At 39.9% G+C, this 23,923-nt stretch overlaps 1 protein-coding gene and 1 long non-coding RNA gene across 3 annotated transcripts in view; one reads left to right on the top strand and one right to left on the bottom strand.

The window, feature by feature from the left end:
• The window catches only part of ITPR1 (inositol 1,4,5-trisphosphate receptor type 1), a 240,080-nt gene extending 216,911 nt beyond the window's left edge, over nt 1-23,169 (top strand). For both annotated transcript variants that reach the window (XM_036738075.1, XM_036738074.1), the window contains exons 57-58: nt 8,982-9,143; nt 21,758-23,169. In XM_036738075.1, coding sequence (XP_036593970.1) covers nt 8,982-9,143; nt 21,758-21,844 — 249 coding nt within the window. In that variant the 3' untranslated portion in view covers nt 21,845-23,169. The remainder of the gene's footprint in view (nt 1-8,981; nt 9,144-21,757) is intronic.
• Nucleotides 1-23,923, bottom strand: part of LOC118830950 — a 46,325-nt gene that overhangs the window by 6,056 nt on the left and 16,346 nt on the right. The window lies entirely within an intron of this gene.

The raw sequence follows: 23,923 nt of genomic DNA, 5'->3' as shown, positions 1-23,923 counted from the left end.
CTCACTTGGTATGCAAAATGTGTGTTTTTAGCTTGAAGTAACTTAAATGCAGAAGTGGCATTTGGCACTTGGATGAAAGGCCACTCTTCGTTTAGCTTCAGTGGAATCTTCCAGGAATGGGGGAGGGGGAAGGACAGAGTAGAGGGGAGAGAGAGGGGCAGAGGCAGAGAGAAAGAAAGAGAGAGACAGAAAACAGAGAGACAGAGAAACAAATCATCCATTTCTCCTCCTACCCCTAGCAAGTCTTCATTTCATGACCTCTAGGGTTCCCCTGAACTACTAAAAACCAAAGTAAACAAACAAACAACTTTACTAACATAAACATCCCAGCCTTATCTGCACAGTTCTGTAGCCGTGGGTGCAACATTTAAAGTTTTCTCTTATTTTTCTATAGTCTCTTAAGATTGTAAATAAATTCTTACACTGAGGTGTGAGTTTTTCTGAGGAGGAGGTTACCTCAGTCATGGTTCTTTCTCAGAATAGCCTCTTCAGTTGAACCCAGGGAGAGTGAACACTTCTCAGAATGAATAATAATTGCATCACACAATACAACTTCCTTTTTTCTCCACCCTTTCCCCCCTCCCTTCCAATCATGGACATTTTGAGAGGCTGGTCAGTGCCGCCCCCATGTCTGCAACTTCAATGTTGGCGTTTACAGGGACTTTTCCAACTTTACCTAGAAAAGAGCTAACCAGAACCCCAGCCCCTGTGGTTAGCCTGTTTCCGCCTGTGGCTTTGGTCCGTTTGTCTGCTCTGACAGAGGAAGCTCTCACTGTGACGGGAAGAGGGAGTTAACTGCACAGGCTGGATCATGATGCCTCAGCTTGTAGGAGGATCAGGGCAGACAGTACATAATGCCATTGGTATGCGAGATGCCAGCACCAAGGGGAGGGGGAAGGAGGAAGGCAGAGTCCCAGAGTGGCAGATAAAGCTGGCAACCACTTAGTGCATCTGTAAGCCTCACACACACCAAATGATGAACTCAACTCTGAAATCAAATCCCCTCTAATTAAAATGATTTTCACACAAAGAATTGAGTTGAAGCTGAGCCACGGAGACATGGTATTTGACCTTGAATAGACATTAAAAGTAGATTTCTTGCAAATTGATAGAGCTTTGGAATCTCTAACTGGCTGGAGGTCTGTGTGTGAACAGCTTAGCTGACAGAGTCATGCCGCAAGTTGTTTGTGCCTGGGAAGTCTGCAGTAAAGTTTTGTTGACCAGGCTGCGCTAAACAGAAATGTAGACACTGTACTCTTTAGGTTGGGGATCAAAACAAAACAATCTTCTACCTCTCCCTAGGTAGAGAGAAATGATTTCAAGGGATTGACATCCATGGAAGATTCAGTCCTTCAGTACTAGAGTGGAAATTCATTGTGTAAATCAAAAAATCAATCTGGCTATAATTACTAGAGTTAAGGCCTGATCAGTCAGTGCTCCTCACAAGCTTGACTAGACAGCTGTCAGTGACTTATAGTAAATGAGAGGGCACATAGCTTCCATGGGGTCTCAACTGCCCATAGAAACACAAGCTGGACATTATGTTTCATGGCATGTTTTAGAGACCTTACTTTGCTCAGGGACACTGAGAATTTTTTTAGATTAAGAGCTAGAGAAGATGGCAAGAGTGGTGGGGAGTAGAGGGGTAAGAGAGCAGAGAAGGAATATTTATAGTGGTCAGGAAAGGGAAATGTTTAGTACAAAGGATGTTAGGATTATAAAAGACTTCCCAGTTCCCTTTTCTGAACTACTCCTTTGGTGAGTGACATTGATATCAATGCCATCCAAACCACCACCATATTACAGAGAGACCTGTCATAGGACAGAGCCCCCTGGGCTGGACGTGGTTTGTTTTACAGTTAACCAAAAACAAGAAAACTCTTTCTGCCGTCTTTGCTTTGGGGCCCATGGGAAAGAGGAGAGACTCGCTTGTGGAGGCAGAAATCCTGTCTGTCTGTTTGTGGCTGTTTAACCAGCTGTCCTGAGAATGAGGGATGTTAACCTTTCTTTGTGCATTAAGGTGTGTGCTGACCTAAATTTTGCTAGGTTCATACATTTATTTGGAACCTTTCAGTAGTATCCCTTTATTTTTATATTCTATTAAGTGGAAATTAGTATAGCTGATAAAGACCAAGTTCGTTAGGCAAACTAACAGAATTAAAGACTACATGGAAACTGTGGTAACCAGTGTAAAAGATAAAAGTTTTTTCAAGCAATTTAGTTTCAAACTGTTTGCATACCAACAGTTAATAAGATAATTACAGATGAGTTAGATCAGTCTCACATGCTCGATTCCTCCCTTTCCCCAATTCAGTTACAAAAAAAGCCCCTTTACTTACTACTTTCTAATGACTTCTATGTTCATCCCTTCCTTTCCATTCCCTAGAAGACCACAATTGATTAAACCTTCCACTTGAGTTACAGCAGCAAGCTTTACAAGTACAAGATGGGGGAGATGTGTGAAAAAGATCAGGGCATTTTGGTGGACAGAAATTCAGTATGAGTCAAAGTGTAATATGGCAACCAAAAATCAAAACTCTCACGATCCATTCGTCTGGGCATAGTTTCCAGAACAAGGAAGGTGATGAGCCTGCTGGACTTTGCCCTGATTAGGCCACATAGAGACTGTTGTGTTTGGTTCTGGACACCAAACTTTAGGAAGAATATTGACCAATTAAGATATGCAGAGGAAAGTGAAAAGGATGGTCAAAGGCCTTGAAATCATCCTGCATGATTTCAAGGACATTTATCCTGAATGATGAAAGGCTTAGAGAAAGAACGTGATAGGCATCTTCAGCATCTGAACAACCATCCTGCAGAAGAAGGAAGAAGCTTGTTTAGCTTGGCTCTAGAGATCAGAACTGGAAACAATGGATAGATGTTGCTGAGATGCAGATTTTCATTCGCTCTCAGGAAATTTTTTGTAATAATTACAGCTGTCCCAAAGTAGAATGTTCTGCCTTGGGAGCTACAGTAGGTTTCTTATCACTGAAGGCTCTTTAAGCAAAGACTGGATAACCATCGAATCATGGGTTAAAGCATGTAATGTAACCTCAGAGGTCTCTTCTGTGGGTCTGTCTCTGGTCCAGTCAGTCCTACATACCACTGCAAGAGTCGTCGTCCCTGAAACACAGATCTGTGACCTTCAATGGCTCCCTCCTGCCTGTAGGGTAAAGTTCAAATCCCGACCTCTAGCCAAATTTATCTACTTATTGTCCCTTAAATGAGGCCCACCCATCTCGGCCTCAAGCCATTCCCTGTGCTCAGACTGCACTTTCCCCTCCCCCCCTTAGCTGTTGGATTCTTGTCCTTCCCTTAAGATCTACTTCTACTATAAGGCCTTCCTCGTCTTTCTCATCCTTTGTATCATTCGCTCTTCTCAGTCATTTTAGCACTTGCTGTTCATATTACGCATTGATACTTAATTCATCCCACTCTATGGTGCTTTTTTAAAAATATACTGAGGTGACTTGTCCCTTCAGTTAGATTACCAGACCTTCAAGGACATGTCTTAGACCTCTTTTTATTGGAATAACCTCCTAATCGGTTTCCCTACCTTCCACCTTCGCAAATCCATCCTTTGTATGGTTCCCCAAATCATCTCCCTAAATCACTGGCTTGATCATATCATTGCCTTGCTCAAAAACCTTGATAGTTTGAATTAAATTTCTTAGCCTGGCATTTTAGGCTTTCCACAATCTCACTTTAGCCTAATTTTATCCTCGTCTCCATTTCAGCTAAACTGAATAAGCTCTTCCCTAATCTTATCCCACATTCTTTTGATTTTGGGCATAAACCCTCTCTCCTCCAGGCTCTAGAATTCACTCTCTTCTCATAGAAATTCTTCTCTTCCAGCTCAGGCATCCAATTCCTCCATGCTTCCAGGCAGCCTTCCTTGATATCTCCTTCCCCCACTCACTCACTCACAATCTCTCTCTCTCTCTCTCTCTCTCTCTCTCTCTCTCTCTCTCTCTCTCTCTCTCACACACACACACACACACACACACACACACACACAGAGGCTCTCATGTGCAGGGAGTAACTGCTCCCTCCCATTTTCTTAGAGTAATTTGTTTAGTGAAGATTTCCAAAGTCTCAGTTCAGGGTTCTTAGTTCAGGGTATTTTCCAAGGGAATTAGGTTAAAAGAGGCTGGGATAAAAAAAATCAAAGAGAAAAACAGTTCCTCCTCTTCTAATAGAGAAGACGGCAAGTACATATATGTTGTTTAGTCATTTTTCAGTTCTGTCCAATTCTCAGTGACCTCATTTGGGATTTTCTTGGCAAAGCTACTGGAGTGATTTGCCATTTCCTTCTCCAGCTCACTTTATACATGAGAAAACTGAGGCAAACAGGACAAAGTTATTTGCCCAGGGCCATATGTCTGTGGTCAGATTTGAACTCAGGAAATGAGTCTTCCTAACTCCAGGCCTGGCATTCTATCCATTGTAGTGCCACCTAGCTGCCCCAAGTACGTATATAAGTATACATGAAATAAATTTAAAGATAAATACTTAATACAAATCAATAATAAATAATACAATCAATACAAAGCAGTTAAATACAAGGGAAGGAAAGAGAGCATGTGCAGTTAAGGGAGGCTGGGAAAAGCTTCATACAGAAATTGATGCTTGAGCTGCATCTCAAGGGAAGAAAGGGCTTCTATGAAGCAAAGAGTATATTCTAGGCATCAGGAAAGGCTAATATATGGGAGAGGGCCCCCAGCAGGGATGGAATGTCATGGGTGACAGTCAGAGAGGTCAGTTGACTCACAGAGTAGAGTCAAGATCAGGGTCCGAGGCTGAGGGGAGGGAAGGAATGAGGCTGAAAAGACAAGTTGGGGCCAGGTTGTGAAGGGCATTCAATTAAACAAAAGTTTCTGTTTGATCCTAGAAGCAAGAAAAAGTAAGTGAAGTTTATCTAATAGAGAGTGACATGGTCAGATCTATGCTTAAGGAAAATTACTTTGATAGCAGTGTATAGGATGGATTGTCGAGGCAAGGAAAGTCATTAGGAGGCTATTACCATAACTTAAGTAAGAGGTGGTGAGGGCCTGGACTAAGGGCTTGGTTCTGAAGTGAAGAAGAAAGCAAATGTCAGTGATGTTGTAGAGGTAGAAATGGCAAGATATGGGGCATTGGGGTGCTGGAAAATGGTTAAAACCAGTTCTCTAGGGGGGAAAATTATGCAAGCCACACTTATAAGTTTAATCTATATTATTAACATTTTCTCCATCACATTCTTAAATCTAGACAATCAGCAAAGCAATAAATCAAGCCCTGATTTGTGCTAAGCCAATAGCCGAGGTGGAAACACTTACAGTGAAAATTTAACAATCAGCTGGGGTTCAAGCTGGCTGTCCAGCTGTCATCTCCTCCCCTCCACCCCTCTCCCTTCCCCCCCCCCCAGAATAGGATGAGGGAGAGTAAGGATAATGACATGATTAAGGACCTGGGACTGGGAGAGTGAAAGAATGTTACCTTCAAAAGAAATGGGGAGGCTGGAAAAGGAGGGAGAAAGAGGTATCATTCCAAGTTCTGGACCCCAAAAACTGTTGAGTTCCATTTTTGCCATCCTTGAATATGCTACTTTCCTGAAAGTCTCCTCATACAAGGCAGTCAGTATGTGTTAATTGATAATGGTTGTACATGTAACAATGAAATTACTGTTTATTTTTAAGTCCTCAAACTGCATTTCTCTAAAAATATTTTGTAATCTGCATTTGAGTTGACTTCCTCTCAATGTTTCTTGAATACTTCTGTCACCTCCCTTCCATTTCTTTATGTCTAAGCTTTTTCCATTTGGGGGTTTCTTTCTGTTATCTAATTAAACTTTTAAAGTGCCTTTCTTCTCAATATGAAAATATTAAATTGTTTTAGATTAACATCAAAAGGAATATTGATTTTGAAGGAGCTGTGGCCAAGTGAAAAGAACCCTGACTCTGCACTTGGAAGACCTGGGTTTTGAATATTCACTGTGCCATTTACTTGCTGTGACCTCAGATAAGTCATTTAATCTCTCTGAGCCTTAGTTTCTTCATCTCTATGATGGGGATAATAATAATTGCTCTGTCAACCTTAGAGGACTGGGATGAGGAAAGCACTTTGTGAGCCAGACAATACTACAGAAATGTGGGGAGTGGTTATCCTCACTTATAACCCTCAAGCATCTTGTAAACATCAGCCACCCTAAATTTTGCCTACTTATGATAGAGAACACTTAAAAATCCTGGATACTTCTCTGAATACCCTTTGTAAGGAAAGAATAATTCCCATTTTTCAGAATAAGACAATGAAACCATAATCCTCAGTGGGCAGATGAGAATCTATGTAAGGTAAATTTCACCAAGGGGAGTCATAGAATCATAATTCTAGAGGTAGAAGTGACATCAGACTCCAGCCATTCCAACTCCATCATTTCCCTGGTGTGGAAATGAAGGCCCAGGGTGATTAAATTACTTTACCAATGTCAGCATCAAGTCAGTGCTCCCCCCAGCCCACCCCCATGCCATGCTCCCTCCCCCGATGCCATGCTTCCTTCAAGACCATTCTGAGTATTTAGTTTTCAGACCACTGAGAAATTGCCAGTCAATAGCAGCTGTGAGTAGAAAAGAGTGATTGCCAAGGGCTTAAAGGAGGTAGCATGGTGGAAAGTGAGGATCAAGACTTTAGGGAAGAAGCCAGAGAGAAAGAGCGAGCAAGCAAGTGCAAGCACACGCTGGAATTAGAAGTGTTAGGGCTCGGACAAATTCTCCTGAGGCTGGGTCTATATACTCAAAATCCTTGGTGGTGTGATAGGTTATATGTCAGCTTTGAAAACTGTGTATCTGTTGTATGTAGATAATTCCACAATCCATCCGTAGTCCTCAGTTTGGGGTATTTTCTTGCAGAAAACCCAGGTGGCAAATGCAGAGAGACCATTTCTTAACACTTATGCTCTATCTACCTTTTGAAAACCAACAACTTCTTCTGAAATATTGTTCTGTTGATTTCTTAGTGGCGGGTGGTGAATTGACGTTGCATTTGACAAAGATGAAGATGGGATAACAAGTTAGCTCCTTGAAAGAAAGATGTTTGTCTCAGGGGTTTTGACATATGTAAATCAAGACAGTTGTTTCCTTATAAGGTTTTCTTTTTAATTATGACCTTTACTGCAAATGTTCCACAGTTGGCCTGAGTCACCATTACCATCCAAGCACCAGTAAAACTAAGGATCAGGTTTGACTCCGTGCAACAAATTGCTCTGGATGTGATTTATTCCTGTCCCCTGAACTGACCACTTACTCAGAGGCAGGCGCAATGCTAACTCTCGCTTGAGTAGCCTTCACATTTTTTGCAGTTTCTGTAGTAGCTGCCTGCTTCAATTCAAGATACGGGATATACAGAATTGCCTCAGCTGCTTTACAGTACTGGCCAAAGATATATCCATCCCTGTGCTTGTGTGTTTCTCAAGAAACCAGCATTGGCAACAGTAAAGAGTTCCTGGTTTCTTTAGAACAGTACATTGGGATGCAGAAAAGCTCTTCTGGATTTATTCATCCCCTAGAGGTCAAGATGGTCAGGGGAAGATGGAAGATTAAATGAACCGCAGATGCCTTGGTTTTTTACCTTATTTCTACAACTGATTCAATCCTGTCTGAATGTTCACTCCTGACCCTTTGTACAGAGCTCGTTTATTGAAACTTTGCCTGCTGTCTGACAGAAGAGCAACAGGAAAGGGGGAATTGGGGGACTCAAGTATGAAGGCCTGTCCCATTTTGTTCACCAGTAATCAAGAACAGGCCACAGAACTCATGGTCAGTAGTGAAGGGTGGGGCGAGGAAGAAGAAGGAAATGGATGAAATCGTTGTCACCATTTTGTCCCCTCACCTCTAGTCCTACCAGCTGTTGGGTACTTTGTGGAGAAATGGAAGGGATCAAAAGGGTGGAGTGTGAGGGAAGGTCTGGTGGGATTTACAAATCTTACCTTGAGAGTGACTAAAATCGCCTCTCTTCAATATACTATTTTATTCCCTTTGTTATATTCTATTTTACAGCTTTATAAAATTGAAGAATTGGGGAAAGGGAAATGAAAGATGTTTAAGACAACAAGAGCAAGCAAGGTTCCCCCACACTACTAAGATGATGTTTGTTGTTTAGTCATGTCCAACTCTTCGTGACCCTATTTGGGGTTTTCTTGGCAGAGATCCTGGAGTGTTTTGCCATTTCCTTCTCCAGCTCATTTGACAGATTAGGAAACTGAGGCACACACAGTTAAGCGATTTGGCCAGGGCCACACAGCTAGTAAGTATCTGAGGTCAAATTTGAACTCAGGTCTTCTGGACTCCAGGCCAGGTGCTCTATCTTCTGCTTCACCCAGCTGTCCTACTAAGATGCAACAGGGGATAATGGGAAGAAACTCTGGCCTGAGAATCATGAGACCTGGGTTTGAATTCCAGCTCTGGCATTACCTACGAATATGGCTTTTCCAAGCCTCTGTTCCCTTATTTGAAAAATGGGGATAATAGTTGCACTACCAACTTCATAAGATTGTTTGTTCTTAAATTTGTAATTCTTAAAGTATTTTATAAACATGAACTTTCCTTTCTATGACACAACCTCACTCGTCTTAAGTGTGATCAATGCTTGTGACCTTAAAATCTCATCACTTCTAAGGTTTCTATCAGCTATGTATTGGTAATTAGGAGTATTTAAAATAACTATTTGAAAACAACATCAATGTAGGATCATACATTTAGAGATGGAAGGCTCCTTAGAGGCCACCTCGTCTAAACTTGTAATTTAACTGATGAGGAAATGGAGGCCAAGAGGTTAAAGGAAATGTCACTGTCAGGATTTGAACCTAGGTCCTCTAACCCAAAGTCTAGTGTTCTGCTCTTCATAGGGATAAAGTGAATACTATTTTGTTCTATTTGCTTACTGCTCTTTCTTATGTCACCCTCTAAAAATGTTTTCTTTTTCTTCCCTCCTAATGTGAATTCCAGGAAAGAAATCTGGACTGGTTCCCTAGGATGCGCGCCATGTCACTGGTCAGTAGCGATTCTGAAGGAGAGCAAAATGAGCTGAGGAACCTGCAGGAGAAGCTGGAGTCCACCATGAAGCTCGTTACCAATCTCTCCGGTCAGCTGTCAGAATTGAAGGATCAGGTAAAGAGAAGATGTCCCTTCATCTTCCTAATGGCCTACCCTGCCCCCGCCCCCACCCAAAAAATTTCATGAGACTCAATAGCCTAAGATGAATAAATTCATGTGTTTAAAAATCTTCAGCAATTTCACAAGATTGGAACAAGAGACTAGGCTCCAGATGCCAAGCTAACTAACCACATGGCTTGTCAGTCTCCCCCACTGTGGGTTGCAGTGGTCACAGCCACTGCCCAGGGTCAAGGTTAGCATGCAGCACAAAAGTGAGGAATATAGATGTAAAAATGAAAACTCCTGTAGTTCAAGGATACAGTACCAGAGATGGGAAGACCAGAACCTACCAGATGTGTGCAGAACACATGTATTCAATGACAGATCAACATCACTCAATACCAGCCCTGTCTTGGCCTCTGAATGCAAAGATGATGCTCTTTCCCCACATCAGTAGGACATATACTGCCTTGAGCACTAGTTTACACAGGTTTACACGGATCCATCCACACTCTTGCTTGATCCCCCTTGATGCCAACAGCATGCAGTTTACAAACAGTCTGCTGATGAAGAGTGGGGCTGTGGTGCAGTTGTGTGGGATGGGATAGATTGACAAAGGGAGTGGGGACCTGGGATGACAAAGCTTGTGACTTTTAGTACCTCACTCCAACATCCTGAGATATTTGTCTCAGCATGTCTCAGATGTACAACTAAAAACATTTTAATCCACTTCCTAGCAAGATTACCCATTTTGCGCAAGAAATTATTCTATTTGCAGGTACCATACAAGATGCAACCACAGTGATCTACTACATATATAAATTGATGTATACATATATACCCACATATACATACAAGTATTACACACACACACACACACGCACACCTGGAGTGTCCCCAAGATCCTTTTTGGATATTACCTCTCTCTGAATTTCTTTATTTCCCAACCAAATTAAGCCAAGCCCTGGCCTCAGACAGCATGAGGCCTAATATACTAACATGAAAATAGAGTCTAATGAGAAAGGGAGAAGTCCTTATTTATGAAGTATGTCCTATGTTCAGAGCTTGATAGCCACCTAAAATGAGTAACTAAATAAGGAAAACTAATGAAGATGTAACTACATTACTTCGCTTATTATTTTATCAACTTTTGCTCCCATTGTGAAACATTTGACAAATGGTCCACAAACTTCAGCTATCTCCTGCCCTGTGAAGAGAGAAGCAAACTTCTTAGAACATCTACTGATGATGTAGTTACCTTTTTCTCCCTTTTGAGTGATCTATTGCTAGTGAAAACTCATTTCAGTTAGAAGATTTTTTAAGTATTTAAAAATCCTGTGGGCAACCTTGTTTCAGTCCAGAACAGCCAAATGTAAGAATCCTTCATCCCTTGTTGAAGTCTAATACCATTTTCAAAAGATGAAAACCCTGGCCACCCAGACTTTTGTTTATGCCTACAGTTCCAGAAAGGCAGCATCTCTACTATTCTAGCAATCAGTGGTCAGTCTGACCAAAAACCATGATGCCCATTCATTGTAATTTCTCAGTAGCACAACTGGAGGCCCTCTGGAGCATGTGTCTGCTAATCCAAGCACATTTTCCATTCAATAGAGAGTTCATTGAAATTTCTGTCCGGACCACATTGTCCTTAGGTGCTTAGCTCACATTGTAGTTGTTAGTGGATCATGGCATATTATCGAGCAAAACCTTTTCTGTAGAATTTTGATGTTACAACTGGACAGCCTGTGCCAATTAAATTTTACTTTTTTGGAGAAGTTAGTTTGATAGTGGTGTGTGTATTGGTTGTCTTCAATATACTGGCTCTCCCTTGTTGTATTCTCTGCTTGGTGGAATTGAAGAATAAGAAAGTCGTGTTCAGTTGAAGGAGACTGGTAGATGTAATACTATCATTAGTAAGTTGGTGTTATTGGTAAATTTTAATCCAAGTTAACATTTTCTTACTAAAACTAGAGCTTTAGCTTAAATGCAGCAAATATATCCCTGTCCTGAACAAGGCAAAAATTATGATTGTAAATAGGCTTTTATAGTCATTAAATTTTTTAAAAGAATTTTAAAATAAATTTAAATTTTTTTCTTTTGCTCTGGCCAAGTTTCAACCTTTTTCATAAAGTATTTGCTTTATGGTAACTGTACTCAGGATCCAAGATACTCTTGCTGTGAATGAGGGAAGAAATTAAACTAACTGTTCATAGAAACCTAATCTTCAAAGATAGATGAGAAGCCAAGTTTATTCATGGGACTTTTACAAGATCCCTTGCATAAATACTTCAATTTTGATAAGTCTTTTTAAGTGGTAAGGTAATGAAATTATGTGGTAAATACAGCATATCTCCTCTTCTTATGGAATTAGATTTTCTTCTGATTTGGTGTTAACACAAAGATGCTTTTAAGTATGCAACTGACAAACCTTTTTCTGTAGCTGGTTTGAAAATCAAAACTTGTTGCATGAGTCTTAGGTAATTATGATGTCAGATTTAAGGAATCAATTTTAAGATTTAAGATTGAAGAATTCTACTTTTTAAAAAAAAAATTACACTTAAATCTGGGATTTAGCAAAATCCACATTTTCTGAAATATACATTGTTGAGAGTTGTTGCACTTTTGTCACTCTAAGAAAAAAGAAAGCTCTAATTTTTTTTTTTAATTCCTGAAAAATAGTGAGCAGGAAACATTTGTAATAGTCATTAAAGTCACAAGCTTTGAAAGGCTGTCATTTCAGGGGTATGGATACTGCAGTGGACAACTGGGCTCCATCATCTTTTAGATGTGTGGTAGTCCCCCAACTGACATCATGGGGCAACAAATCATTTTAAATTTGTGATTTTGGTGTTGGCCTTTACACAATATTTTGACACTTTAAAGTTCCAATTTCAAAACAAATGGTCTAGGGCTTCAGTTAAAACCTGCTGTTTTGAGTTTTTTCTAAGAACTAAAAAAAAGGTCATTTGAGTTTTTGTTCTAAGTGGTGCTTAAGAAAAAATAAATAAAACTATCTGGGCAGCTAGGTGGCTCAGTGAATAGAGCACTTGCCCTGGAGTCAGGAGGACCAGAGTTCAAATCTGGCCTCAGACACGTGACACTTACTAGCTGTGTGACCTTGGGCAAGTCATTTAACCCCAATTGCCTTGTCTCCCCCCCTCCAAAAAAATAAATAAATAAACTAAATAGTGGTTAAGGACAACTATAAGGATGTATATTTTTGATGCCAATGTCTTTATTCTAGGTTTGCTCCCATCTCTCATGTAGAATCATAGCCACTATTTGTTATAGTACCTGTATAGGGCATTCTGCCAGGGCTTGAAAACCCAGACTGCACTAAAGGCTTAGAGCATTTGAGAAATTCTTTCCTACAGAAGTTAATACTGGTTCAGAAGTACTCAAAAAATAGTAGTCAACTAGTGGGGACCCAGAATGGTTACTGAAATGGACATTGGGTTCATTGAATATTCTGCATAACAAAGAGTTAACAGATTTACTCTCTACCTATTCCTCCAAGAATTCAAATATATCAAACTGTAATCTTTAATTCAGAAGGCACTTCAGAACCCTGCAATGCTTCAAGGTCATTATAGGAGTTATTGCACAGGACTATAAAAATAATTCTGATTAGTTGAGTTTTCAAGGTTTGTCTTCCGAATAAGCAAGAGTTTCCTACATGAGGAAAGCCTCCTTACAAACTAAGGTTGTAGAGTCCCATTACGGGCAGATTGTGGCATCTTGGCAGGGTTGCTGACCCTTCCTTCCTGTGCACCCCCCATTCCCCTCCGTAAATTATTTAGTGCTTGATATTAGAAAACTGGAATTTACTCTTTGTCTCCAATCGTATGGATTTTTATGAAGATATTTTAGACACTTTGCTGTCTCTGATTTTAAAAGCCACAATGTACTTTGCTGTCCTGTTGTTACTTCTTGTCTAGATCAATAATGTCAGAACACACTGAATGATGAAAGTAGAGCTTGTTTCGGGATTAAGAGGGGCAGAAAAAAACATCACTTCAAAGTGTTCATCCTCAGCTCAGAAGGAAGAGAAATACGTTTCAGGACATAAAAATCATTTAGACAGAAATCATATGAAATAGTGGATGGAGTAAAAGTTTGGCGTCAGGATAACCTGAGTTCAAGGTCCTGATTAACTGTGACCCTGGACAAGTCATTTAACCTCCATGTGACTTATCCACCTCCCCAGGATTTATCTCTACTGGCACAGGAGGAGTGCTAGCTGTGATCTGCATTGGTGGAAGGAGTTTCTCTGCTGCCACAATCACAAGGGTATTTAAATAGAAAACACTTGTGGCCTGTGACTGGAATTTTCTTATTCCTATAAGTAAAATTATTTCTCTTTTTGCAGAGCTGAAAATAAGGTGCTGCCAATTAAAGACCAGAATGTCCTTACTTTTCAGTCCTTTTTTTTTAAAGTGGGAAACTGCTTTTTATTGACATTCATTCTTTTACTTTCTTTAAACCTTCTGACTGAGCAACCCATTTCATGTATTTTTTAATACTAAGGGTCTGACCTCAGTCTTATTTTTTATAAGCAAAGGTCAATAATAGTTCAGCTGTCCAGAGCCAGAGAAAGAAATAACCTTGGAGGGGGAGAGTAAGCTTTGATCCTGGTTTTGGCAATTATGCTGTGGAACATGCTCATGGTTATTGGATTATGTGTGAGGCATGAAGTTAGGCTAATAGATGGGGAAAATAATTTGAGAATATAGACTAGAATCTAGCAGATCTGTTTCTGGCTGCTGACGACTCCTATATATAATATACTATTACATATAAATTTTGACCCTTAGCTCTTCTGGGCCTAGACTCTCCTGTCTGTGAATCATACTGGTTTGTTTTCATTGCTGCTGCTTCCCCCCACCTCCAAAGTTTCTTTCTAGTTGAAATAATTGTTTGATGACGATTTGCCAGGAGGACTGACCATTAAGCCCTCTAGGCAACTGCCTTAATTCTCCTCATTTATGGCAGCCACTTAAATACCAGTTTTGAATTACAACCTACAGGATGTCTACAAACCACAGTCATTCAGAACCTTGAAAAATTAACTATGTTTGTTGTTATTTTTTAAAGGAAGTCCCATAAGCTGGATATCAAAACATTTACTGATTTGACAAATTTTGAGTACCAACTATGTGCTCAGTTCTAGGAGTCACAAAAGAAATAAAAGGCATGGCCTTTGTTATCTAGTAGCTTACAAACTCAGTGGGAAGACAAGACCTGTATATCACACCATGCCTAGCACCGCAAAATGCATCAGAACGACAAACTGAGTTGTAGAAGGAGGAAACCTCTAAAAGAGGCCTCAGTCCTCCAGAAACAAGATTTCCTGCAGGGGAGATAAAGTACCCAAACCAATGAGGCTTCTGCTCCCTTGGAGGTATGTCCGTTCAGAATAGTTATTCTTTTAACTAAGTGCTAAACTCAGTTTTATTTTTCTTCTTGCTGACGACACTCTTGAAAATTTGGTATCCTGGGGGCAATGTCCTGATTGCCTTATCCTAGTTACAGCTCTACATACATATCTAAAACATTTAATAGTGATTTATGACACATAATCCATACTCAGACACAAAATATGAATTCATACATAATATCTTCCCTCTCTTAAGCTGCCCCAAAGCAGGAAGGGGCAATATTACCAGTTAGGCCTTGTTAGCCCTTGATTTTATATTCTGTAATGATTTCTGCTTTGTGTACTATTAGTCCAATTTAGTAAATTTTAAAATAACTGTTCAGAGAAGGGAGGTCAACATGGGATAATAGTAATAGTCAAGGAAGGCTTCATAGGAAACTCCGAAGAATGAACAGCATTTAGATAAATAGGGAAGATAAGGTAGGTTATTTCAGGTAGGTCAGTGTGAGAACAGGCATGAAGACTGGGACTACCATGATTCATTTGGGAGCAAAGTGAGTGAAGAATTTGTAAGGAAGACAGATAAAATGAGCGCATTCATATTGGACCAGAATAAGAGGGGGAAAATCAATAGTTGTCGGCGATGAAGAGTTAAAGACCTTGCAAACCAAAGTTAAGGAGCTTAGAACTTACCCTATAGAGATGAAAAGCTATTTAATGTATTATAACAAAAGAGTGAAATGATTCAGTTAATTTTAACAAATGTATTAAGTGCAAAGTACCATTCTGGGTTTACTGGAGCCAGCTCTAATATGACTTGAGAAAGCCCCTTTTAAAATTTTCAGGGTGAACATTTACACCTCAGAAATCAGCAAATGTTTTTCAGAGAGTCAGCTGTTAAACATTTGCCAGCACACCTTGGTATTACAAATATAAAAATAACAGTGTATGCCCTCATAGGAATATAGATTTAGTGTAGGAAGGGCCTCATCTAGTCCATTTCCATTTTATAGAAGAAGAGAGGGGGGAGAAGGGAAGTAAACAAGAATGGGTGGGAACAAACATTTATTAAGTGCCTACTATATGCCAATCAATTTACAAATGTTACCTCATTTAATACTCACAACAACCTTGGGAATTCAATGCTATGCTTATCCCCGTTCTATAGTCGAAGAAACTGAGGAAGGTAGGGGTGAAGTGACTTGTCCAGGGTCATACATCTAGTAAGTGCCTGAGACTAGATGGAACTCAGGTCTTCCTAACTCCATGCCCAGTGCTTTAACCACTGAGCTATCTAGCTACCTCCAGCTAGTTTTCAGGAGGAAACTAAAGCCTAGAGAAGTCATGACTGAGGTATGATTCCATAGATAGGAAAGCCAGGATTCCAACAAACTGATATCAAAGCTCATTCTACTTCAGTGTTGTGAACGATCATACTTTTTTGGGGGCGGGGGCGGTGCATGAAAGGGGAGGGTAGTAATGAAGAAGATACACAAAGATTTATTACACAAAAATAAAGAAAATGAACAAGGATGAATATAGACCAGGTATTTTGAAGAGGGAGAGAACACTGGTAATTGAAGTGAATCAAGGAAGGCTTCATTGAAAAAGTGGCACCTGAGCTGCATTTTGAAGGAGCATGAGGAAATTCGGACAGGCAGTACCGAAGGGTAAGGGGAGATAGAAGGTTAACAGCTAGTGTTTCAGCTTGCCCATAACAAGAATGGGAAGTGATATGAATGAGGGTAAAAAGGTAGGCTGGGGTCAGATTGTGGAGGGCCTTGAATGCCAAACCACTAGCTTGTGTATTTTATTCTAAAGATGACAGGGAGCTACCAAAGGTGGTGGCTGTTTCTGAGCAGAGGAGTGTGCTTTAAAAAATTGGGTTTTTAGCTTTTATTTGTTTTTATTATTATATAATTAGTTTTTTTAGGATGAAATGGAGATGAGAGAAGCTAGAGTCAAGGAAAAAAAGTGATGAGAACCTGCACCAGAATGGTGGCTATCTGAAGAGGAAGAAGGAGATGAATGTGAAAGATGTATGAAAGTAGAACCAGCAGAATTTGGTGTCTGATTTGGATAGAGGAAAGAAGCAGGGGAAACAGAAGGAAAAGCTAAAGGTGGTTCTGAGGTTATGAGCTGAGTGATTGAGAGGTTGGAGGTAGCTTCAAAAGAAATAGAGAAGTTTGGATGCAGGAAAAACAATTCTATTGCAGACATGCTGGTTTTGAGATGTCAAAGGCACATCCAAGTGGAGATACCCAACAGATGGTTCAAGAAGTAGGATAGTTCAGGAGAGAAATTAAGGCTGGATATTTTAATAATTTAATAAATTTAGTAGTCATTGGTATAGAGATAACTCAACCAAAGGATGAGTGAGATCACCATGGGAGAGTGTAGCAAACAGAAGTCAGTCAATACGCATTTACTAAGTGCCTACCGTGTACCAGGCATTGTACTAAGCATGAGATACAAAGACAGAGCCTTGGGAGACACTCAGAAGAAAGTGTTATGGAAGTCAAGAGAAGAAAAATGAGCAGCAGAGTGATCCATTTATGTCAAAAGCTTCAGAGAGGTCAAGGAGAATGAAGACGTAGTAAAGGGCACAATTTTTACAAAGCTTTTTTTTAACTGTTTGCAATCTAAGAAAGTAATCTCAGTCAAGTGGAGGAGTCAGAAGTCAGATTACAAGGGCTGAAAAGTGAGTAGGTGGTAAGGCACTGGAGGTGATGAATATTGACTACTATTTCTAGGAGTCTGACAGTGAAAGGCAGGAAAGAGATAGGACAGTGATGAAAATGGTGTTTTTAGAAAGACTGATGATCCCTTTTGTAAGGAGGGCTATAAAGAAGAGAATCCAGTGTTAGGAAAGCTACTTTGGGAAATTTTGCAGGAGAAGGCCTAGAATAGAAGAGTAGTTTAAATGGAGAGGAATAAATGGATTTGAGATATGTAGAAGGAACAATTGGTAGATTTGGAAACTAGTTAGATGAGACAAAGATGGCTGTAAGGTTTTGCACCTAGATAATGAGAAAAAAATGGTGGTTCCATTGACAGAAACAGTGGTTGGGAAAGAGCCAGTTTGAAGTAGGTTGGTCAGCATACAGTAGTTTAAAAGGCTCTCACATCTAGAGGGGGTAATCCTTGAAGGCAAAGTGCAGAGAATTAAAAGACTTTGAAAGATGAGCAATATTAGGGAACTCTCATTAAAAAAAAAGTCTGATTACTCTTGGATAACTTAAGATGCCCTATATTGGATGGAATTGAAAGCCCTGAAAATCCTCAATTCATTAGAATTCTTTTGAGACTCATCCAAAGAAAGTTACCACAAAGCACTGAATCAGATTCCATTAGACTGCAAGAACTGAATGAGAACAGCAGGCTTCAGAATTCCATGGAAGGCCACCAGCCAGGGAAGCAAGGTAAAAGATGTGAGCTCAGTGTTTGAACGATGAGGAGATCGTATAAGTAATGAACTATAATATGTAGAGTGCCATGTTCAGATGTGTTGGGGTTTTATTCTGTAACTAAGGGTACTGTTTCAGGTTTTCTTTCCAGAAGTGAATTTTTGAAGAACACTTACTTTCTGGGACTTGGTGTTTCCCTGCAGAGTTCTATTTCTCACCTTAGGGTTCCCAACTCCAGCTGAGGCTGTTAAGTAGGTTAACAGAACTGTACCAGGTCTTTCCTTTGTTAAAATTGGAGACTTTCTGAAATTCTTCCTGGAAATATTTGCCACCTGTGCACCCTTCACATAGCTTATGGAATAGTCAAGAAATTGTATCTTGCTCCAACAAAGGCTAAAAGACACCCTTAACTATGTTTCATGACAGTGGAGATGTTTTATGTGCTTTTTAAAAAAATCATACTTATACAATTTTCAAGTCCCCTAGAACACTTGACATTTTAGGAAACATCAAATCAGTACACCTTAGGCCAAAATTCAAACATTAAATCAGTATACTGTAGGGCACAGTTCATAATTATGACATAGATTTTTGCTAATACAGTGAAAATTTGATGTAACTTCATTTTATGTAGGCCATTGACAAAAACAAAACACACAGAGGTTCTATAAGAATATGATTTGTTAATCAAAGTATAAAGTCTAAGCCTCCATCAGTCTGCCACATGCAGGCCAGGTTCTATCTGATATGGTTCAGGTGCCAATAAATATAACATGATGCCAGTATCATTCTCTTTCTGATCATGACACCCTATACTTCTCTCAGGCAGTTTGACACTCACATTATGTTTGTGTATTTGCTTTATCCTCTGTACTAGGTTATAAGCTCTCTGAAGGTCTTGTTTAGCTTTATATTTCTAGCACATAACACAGCCCCAAGAATATAGTAGGTGCCAAAGAAATGTTGAATTGAACCAAACTTCTGACTTAGAGAAATTTTTCAGTCAAACCAGACTTCTAGACAACTGGCTGCTAAAGCCTAGAAACTTAGGAAAGTGGCCTCTGGCATCTATGGCAGTTGCTGGATAAGGAATGGTTTTGTAGGGATGGTTTCATTCTTTTTAACTATATACCTAATGCTTATTACAGTGCCAGGAGCATAGGTGATTCAAAGATTCAGAAGCATGATTAGGTAGAAAAATAGAGTTCATTTATTTTTCTTAGGCATTCTATCATTTTTCTACATTAATAGAAGCCCACTTCTTCCTTGACTAGGACTTTGTGCATGTCAGTATTTTTTGCATGGGATGCTATAAACTGCCCAGGTGATGTTTCATAGTAAATTGACATTTCTATAGCACTTTAAGTCTTCTTGGAATCCCAAACATCAGAGTTGAAAGGACCCTCAGTGGCAGCTGGCACTAGGCCACACCAGACAAGTGGCTTTGCAGCCCTTGCTTAGAGAGCTCCAGTGAGGTGGAACCTACTGCCTACCAAGGGCCCATTCCACTTAAAAGCTTTAATTAAAAGGAAGTTTTTCCTTACATCGACTAAATTTTCTACTTTGCAACTTCTCCCCGCTCTTGAGACCAAAACAAGTCTATCCTTCTTCCACAGAACAGCCTTTCAAGTATCTGAAGACAATTGTCATGTAACACCGCTGCCCGGGCCACCCCTCTCCCCGTCCCCCAGCCCCAACCTGCTGTTTAGACAGTATTCATGGGGCATTGGCTTAAGGTCCTCACCCATCCCAGATGTCCCTCCTCTGGACAATTTGCTGTTTATCAATGTCCTTCCAAGAATGTGATCAGAGTAGGACACAATGCTCAAGGTGTATTCTAAGCAGGAGAGAATATAGGTAACCTCTTACCTCCTCCTTCCTGGAATCTCTGCTTTTCTTGATGCAGCCCAAGGTCACATTTATATTCTTTGCTTCTGTGACCCCACTGTTAACTCCAGTAGAACTTGTAATCCATTAAAATCCCCCACAACTGGTGCTGTGAAGTTGACTTCTTGAGCCCAAGTATAACTTTGCATTTACCCCAATTACATTTAATCTTTCTCAACTCAGCCCTATGCTGTGGCCTTCAAGTTATTTAGGGATTCTGCCCTGATCACCCAGTGTGTTAGCCCTCCCTTCCTCGCACCCTGCCAACTTGGGGTCATCTCACATTTGATGAACATGCTGCTTCTGCCTTCATGCAAGCCAGTGATAGAAAAGTCAGATGACCCAGGTTGAGCACAGATCCTCCCTTCAAGTCACTTCGGTTCCACTTTATTGAGTACAGACTTCGTGGCAGACATTGGGTTAGGTGCTAGGGATGCAGACTTAGGAAAATAGCCTTGCTCCCTACTCTGAAAAAGGTGACATTCTGCTATGGGGAAAGAGTGTATATCCACATAAATCAGTACAAAATAGAAAGCAATTTCAGGGGGAAGCACTGCCAACAGGTGGATCAGAGAAGATATGGATGAAGGCTGCAGCCACTGGGCCAAGCCTTAAAGGTGGCCAGGAATTCCATGAGGCAGAAGGGGGAGGGGATATATTCCAGACATGGGGATACAACCCTAAACATGTGCAGGAAGAAATCAAGTCAGCCATTTAGGCTGAAATGTCAAGTATGTAAGAGGATGGGATTTGGAGTCAGTCTAGAAAGATAGGTTGAAGCCAGATTGAAAAGAGCTTTAAATGACAAACTGAAGCTTTTGTATCTTATCCCAAATACAGCAGGGAGCCACAGAAGCTTCTTGAGTGGGAGAATGACATGGTCAGATCCATGAAGGTGGAATTCAAACTCCAAGTCCACAGCTCTTTCTACTATACCAAGCTAGCTCTCCATGTTTGCAGTATTGCCTTCAATATCTGTGACTTTGTTATTGATTCTGAGCAAAGTATGATTTGTCAATTTTTCCCTGCCCCCTTCCACACTGACACAGAAAATACATAACAATAAAACATATGGATGTATGGCTTTTTGGCTACAATGACTAATTTAGTTGTGGTGGATCATAAAGACTGTCAACTAAGATAAAAATGGGCTATGAGATTTGCTGATGGAGGAAATACTACCACCAGTAAAAACACACCTGTTTTGAAATGTTTGTACTTACATTGACCGGGGCTCACTTCTCTTGAGTACTAGCCATGTGAGTTTTGGAAGAAAATGGCAGCTGTATAAACTTTATGGATAAAATGCTAGGACTGGAGGTAGGTGAACCCGAGTTCAAATCCTACCTCAGATGTTTAATAGCCATAGGATCCTGAGAAAGTCACTTAACCCATCTCAGTTTCCTTGTCTGTGAAATGAGGAGGTTGGAGGTATGTCCTCTAAGATCCCTTCAGTTATAAATCTGTGATTCTCTGGCTCTGTGACCCTCTGATTGTACCCCAAAGAAATGTCATCTAATTAGTTAGTCCTGTAGTGGAAAAGACATGCTATGTTAAGAGCCATTTCCAATGGTCTTTACTCATTTTGGAAAGAGCTTAGTTTGGGTAAAATCATTCAGGGGCCTGCTCATTCAGCCTGCTCATTTATTTTCTGCCCGCTCCATCCGAGTCACCATGCTTTTCCCTACACTCTGGTGCTGTTTTTTTTCCTTGTGAAACAGGAATGAGGCAGCATGCTTGAATGTCACGGTGCATGAGGAGGTTCACGGAATTCCCCATTCTGCCCCGGGGAGATGCTCTTTTTGATGTTCTGTGTGTTGAGTAGAGTGGAAGTACATTATTTGTAGAAAGTGGCTTTCAGTGTAAACCATAACCACAGAGGTACATCTCTGGTTCATTATAAGATTTGATGCACAGGAAGTGTCTGGGTCTAATGAGAAAACTTTTTAACTTTCCAGATGACAGAACAAAGGAAGCAGAAACAGAGAATTGGCCTTCTAGGACATCCTCCTCACATGAACGTCAACCCACAGCAACCAGCATAAGTCAGTGAAATAAAGGGGTAGTATTTAACCATTATTATTATTAATATTAATATTATTATTATTATTAGCGTGAATAATGCTAACCAGAGGTTCAGATTCAACCACTAAGGCTACATCTGTGTGTTTAGTACATTTGTAAATACCCAGTTTTATACTGTATGTATATGATTGCTACTATAAAGGTTTGGGTATATGTATTGTAATTAGAAGTGTTGGCACGGTGAGGTTTCATTTGTGCCAAAAAAAAATATCAAAAATGCCTTTTTTTGGAAGGACTAAAGAAAGCACCTGAATTGCACTTGAACAGGATTATAGATTTAAAAGTATGTGACCTGTATTTTGTATTTAAAAAAACTAGAATAGCCAGTATTTATGTTTTTATACAATTGTGCAATATGAATTATGCAATCACAACATGTTTGTAACTCCTGAGTGTCCAAAAGGGAGTGCACATCTTTGAAGCTGGTATGTTAATACTCTGTAATAAATGGTTAAATATCAGGCAAAGAAGGCAGCTGCCAAATTACATTTGTAGCAAGTTTCAGGCCCCTGGGCATTTTGTAATACATACAATCCCATGATGATGCCATTTTCTTGCTGCCGGTGGCCTTGGTGCCTCTGTCTTTCAGAGATGTTGCCGGAAAGCTCTGTCCTCTTGAATTGGTGTCGACAGAAAAGAAATCTTTAAAAAAGGTCATTTTAGTTTTATATATTATTTTATGCTTCTAAATTATTATTGATCAAACTGATGATTTCTTTAAAAGCAAAGGGCCAAAGCAGAGGCTTGGGCAAATTTCTTTAAGGGAACTTTTTATTTCAAGTTGAGAATGGATGCACACTGCCAGCCAATCAGTGTCGTCTCCTATGGTGGGGCTGTGCTGGGCTGTAAGGGAATGAATAAATGATGGTTTCTAGATTCACCGATCCAAACGCAGGATTGATTTTTCTTTTCAGCACGTGCGACATGCTGTACCAATTAGAAGTTTTAAACAGATATGCATTATACCAATTGAAATATAAACTATATCCCATTAGGACTTGTAGTTGAGCACTGACATGTAATACTTGTGAATGAGCCACAGTACTTCGGTTTTGTTTTTGTCACTTGATTTATTTTTCTTGATGGCTGAAAAAGTATGAAAGGAAACATTTTTTATATCTGTCGCCTAGTTTTGTACATGGACCTCATTTTAAAAAAAAGATGATTTCTCTGCAAATAGTTTTAAAATGTACTGAAAGCAGAGTTACAAAATGAGTACTACTAAAGTTTGTAAATGCATAAATAAAAATAGATATTTAAATAAATGATGCAGAATACTACTATATGGTGATAGACTGATGGTGTTTGTTTGGGAGAATTCAGTGTTTCTTTTTCCACACTTAAGCACTCCACATAAATTTTCTATTAAGCTATGTTTCAATAAGCAAAAATACAAAGGGTCTGGATACAGATAAACTGAAACACTGATTGCCTGATTGAGTGGGGCTGATGTGGAGTATAAAGGAATACTCTGCTCCCCCTAATTCTGCTAAGAACATGCTACCTCTGAGAACCAATACTGGGACATATTTAATACAATATTAATTCTTCCACCAAAGTGATTGTCAAGTAGGCTGTCATGACAACCTGGTATGTGTCACAACACAAAGCTAGGCGTGTTTGTCTGTTTCTACTGCCTTGGATTCATTGGGCAATCAATCTGACTTGCTATCTGTAATCCAGGAGTGTCCCTGGCAGCAGTGGTAAACTCTAGATGACAGCATCGTGGCAAGAAACTTTTTAGTTTCTTTATTGGCAGGCAGAGCTTTGACTGAAAATATGGCCAGAGTACCCACTCTCCTGCAGAGAAAGGAGACTTCTGCCAAGTGCCCTTCTGACCCTGCTTTCCTATATGGTCTGATAAATAAGAATAATTGTTACCTAAAGTTGGGAAATAGGTGACATAAATCAGCAATTTTCATTGCAATTGCTTTTGTAATGTTTAATACATTGGGTGGGGGTGGGGGGAAGGGAGGGTGGCACATGGTGAGAAATTATTATGAATTCACCGATAAGTTCATTGTTAAAGTATTCTTCCC

This window comes from Trichosurus vulpecula, chromosome 9 (genome assembly GCF_011100635.1).
Source record: "Trichosurus vulpecula isolate mTriVul1 chromosome 9, mTriVul1.pri, whole genome shotgun sequence".
Lineage (NCBI taxonomy): Eukaryota > Metazoa > Chordata > Mammalia > Diprotodontia > Phalangeridae > Trichosurus > Trichosurus vulpecula.
Note: the sequence above shows the minus strand (reverse complement) of the source record. Positions and strands in the feature narration are given on the sequence as shown.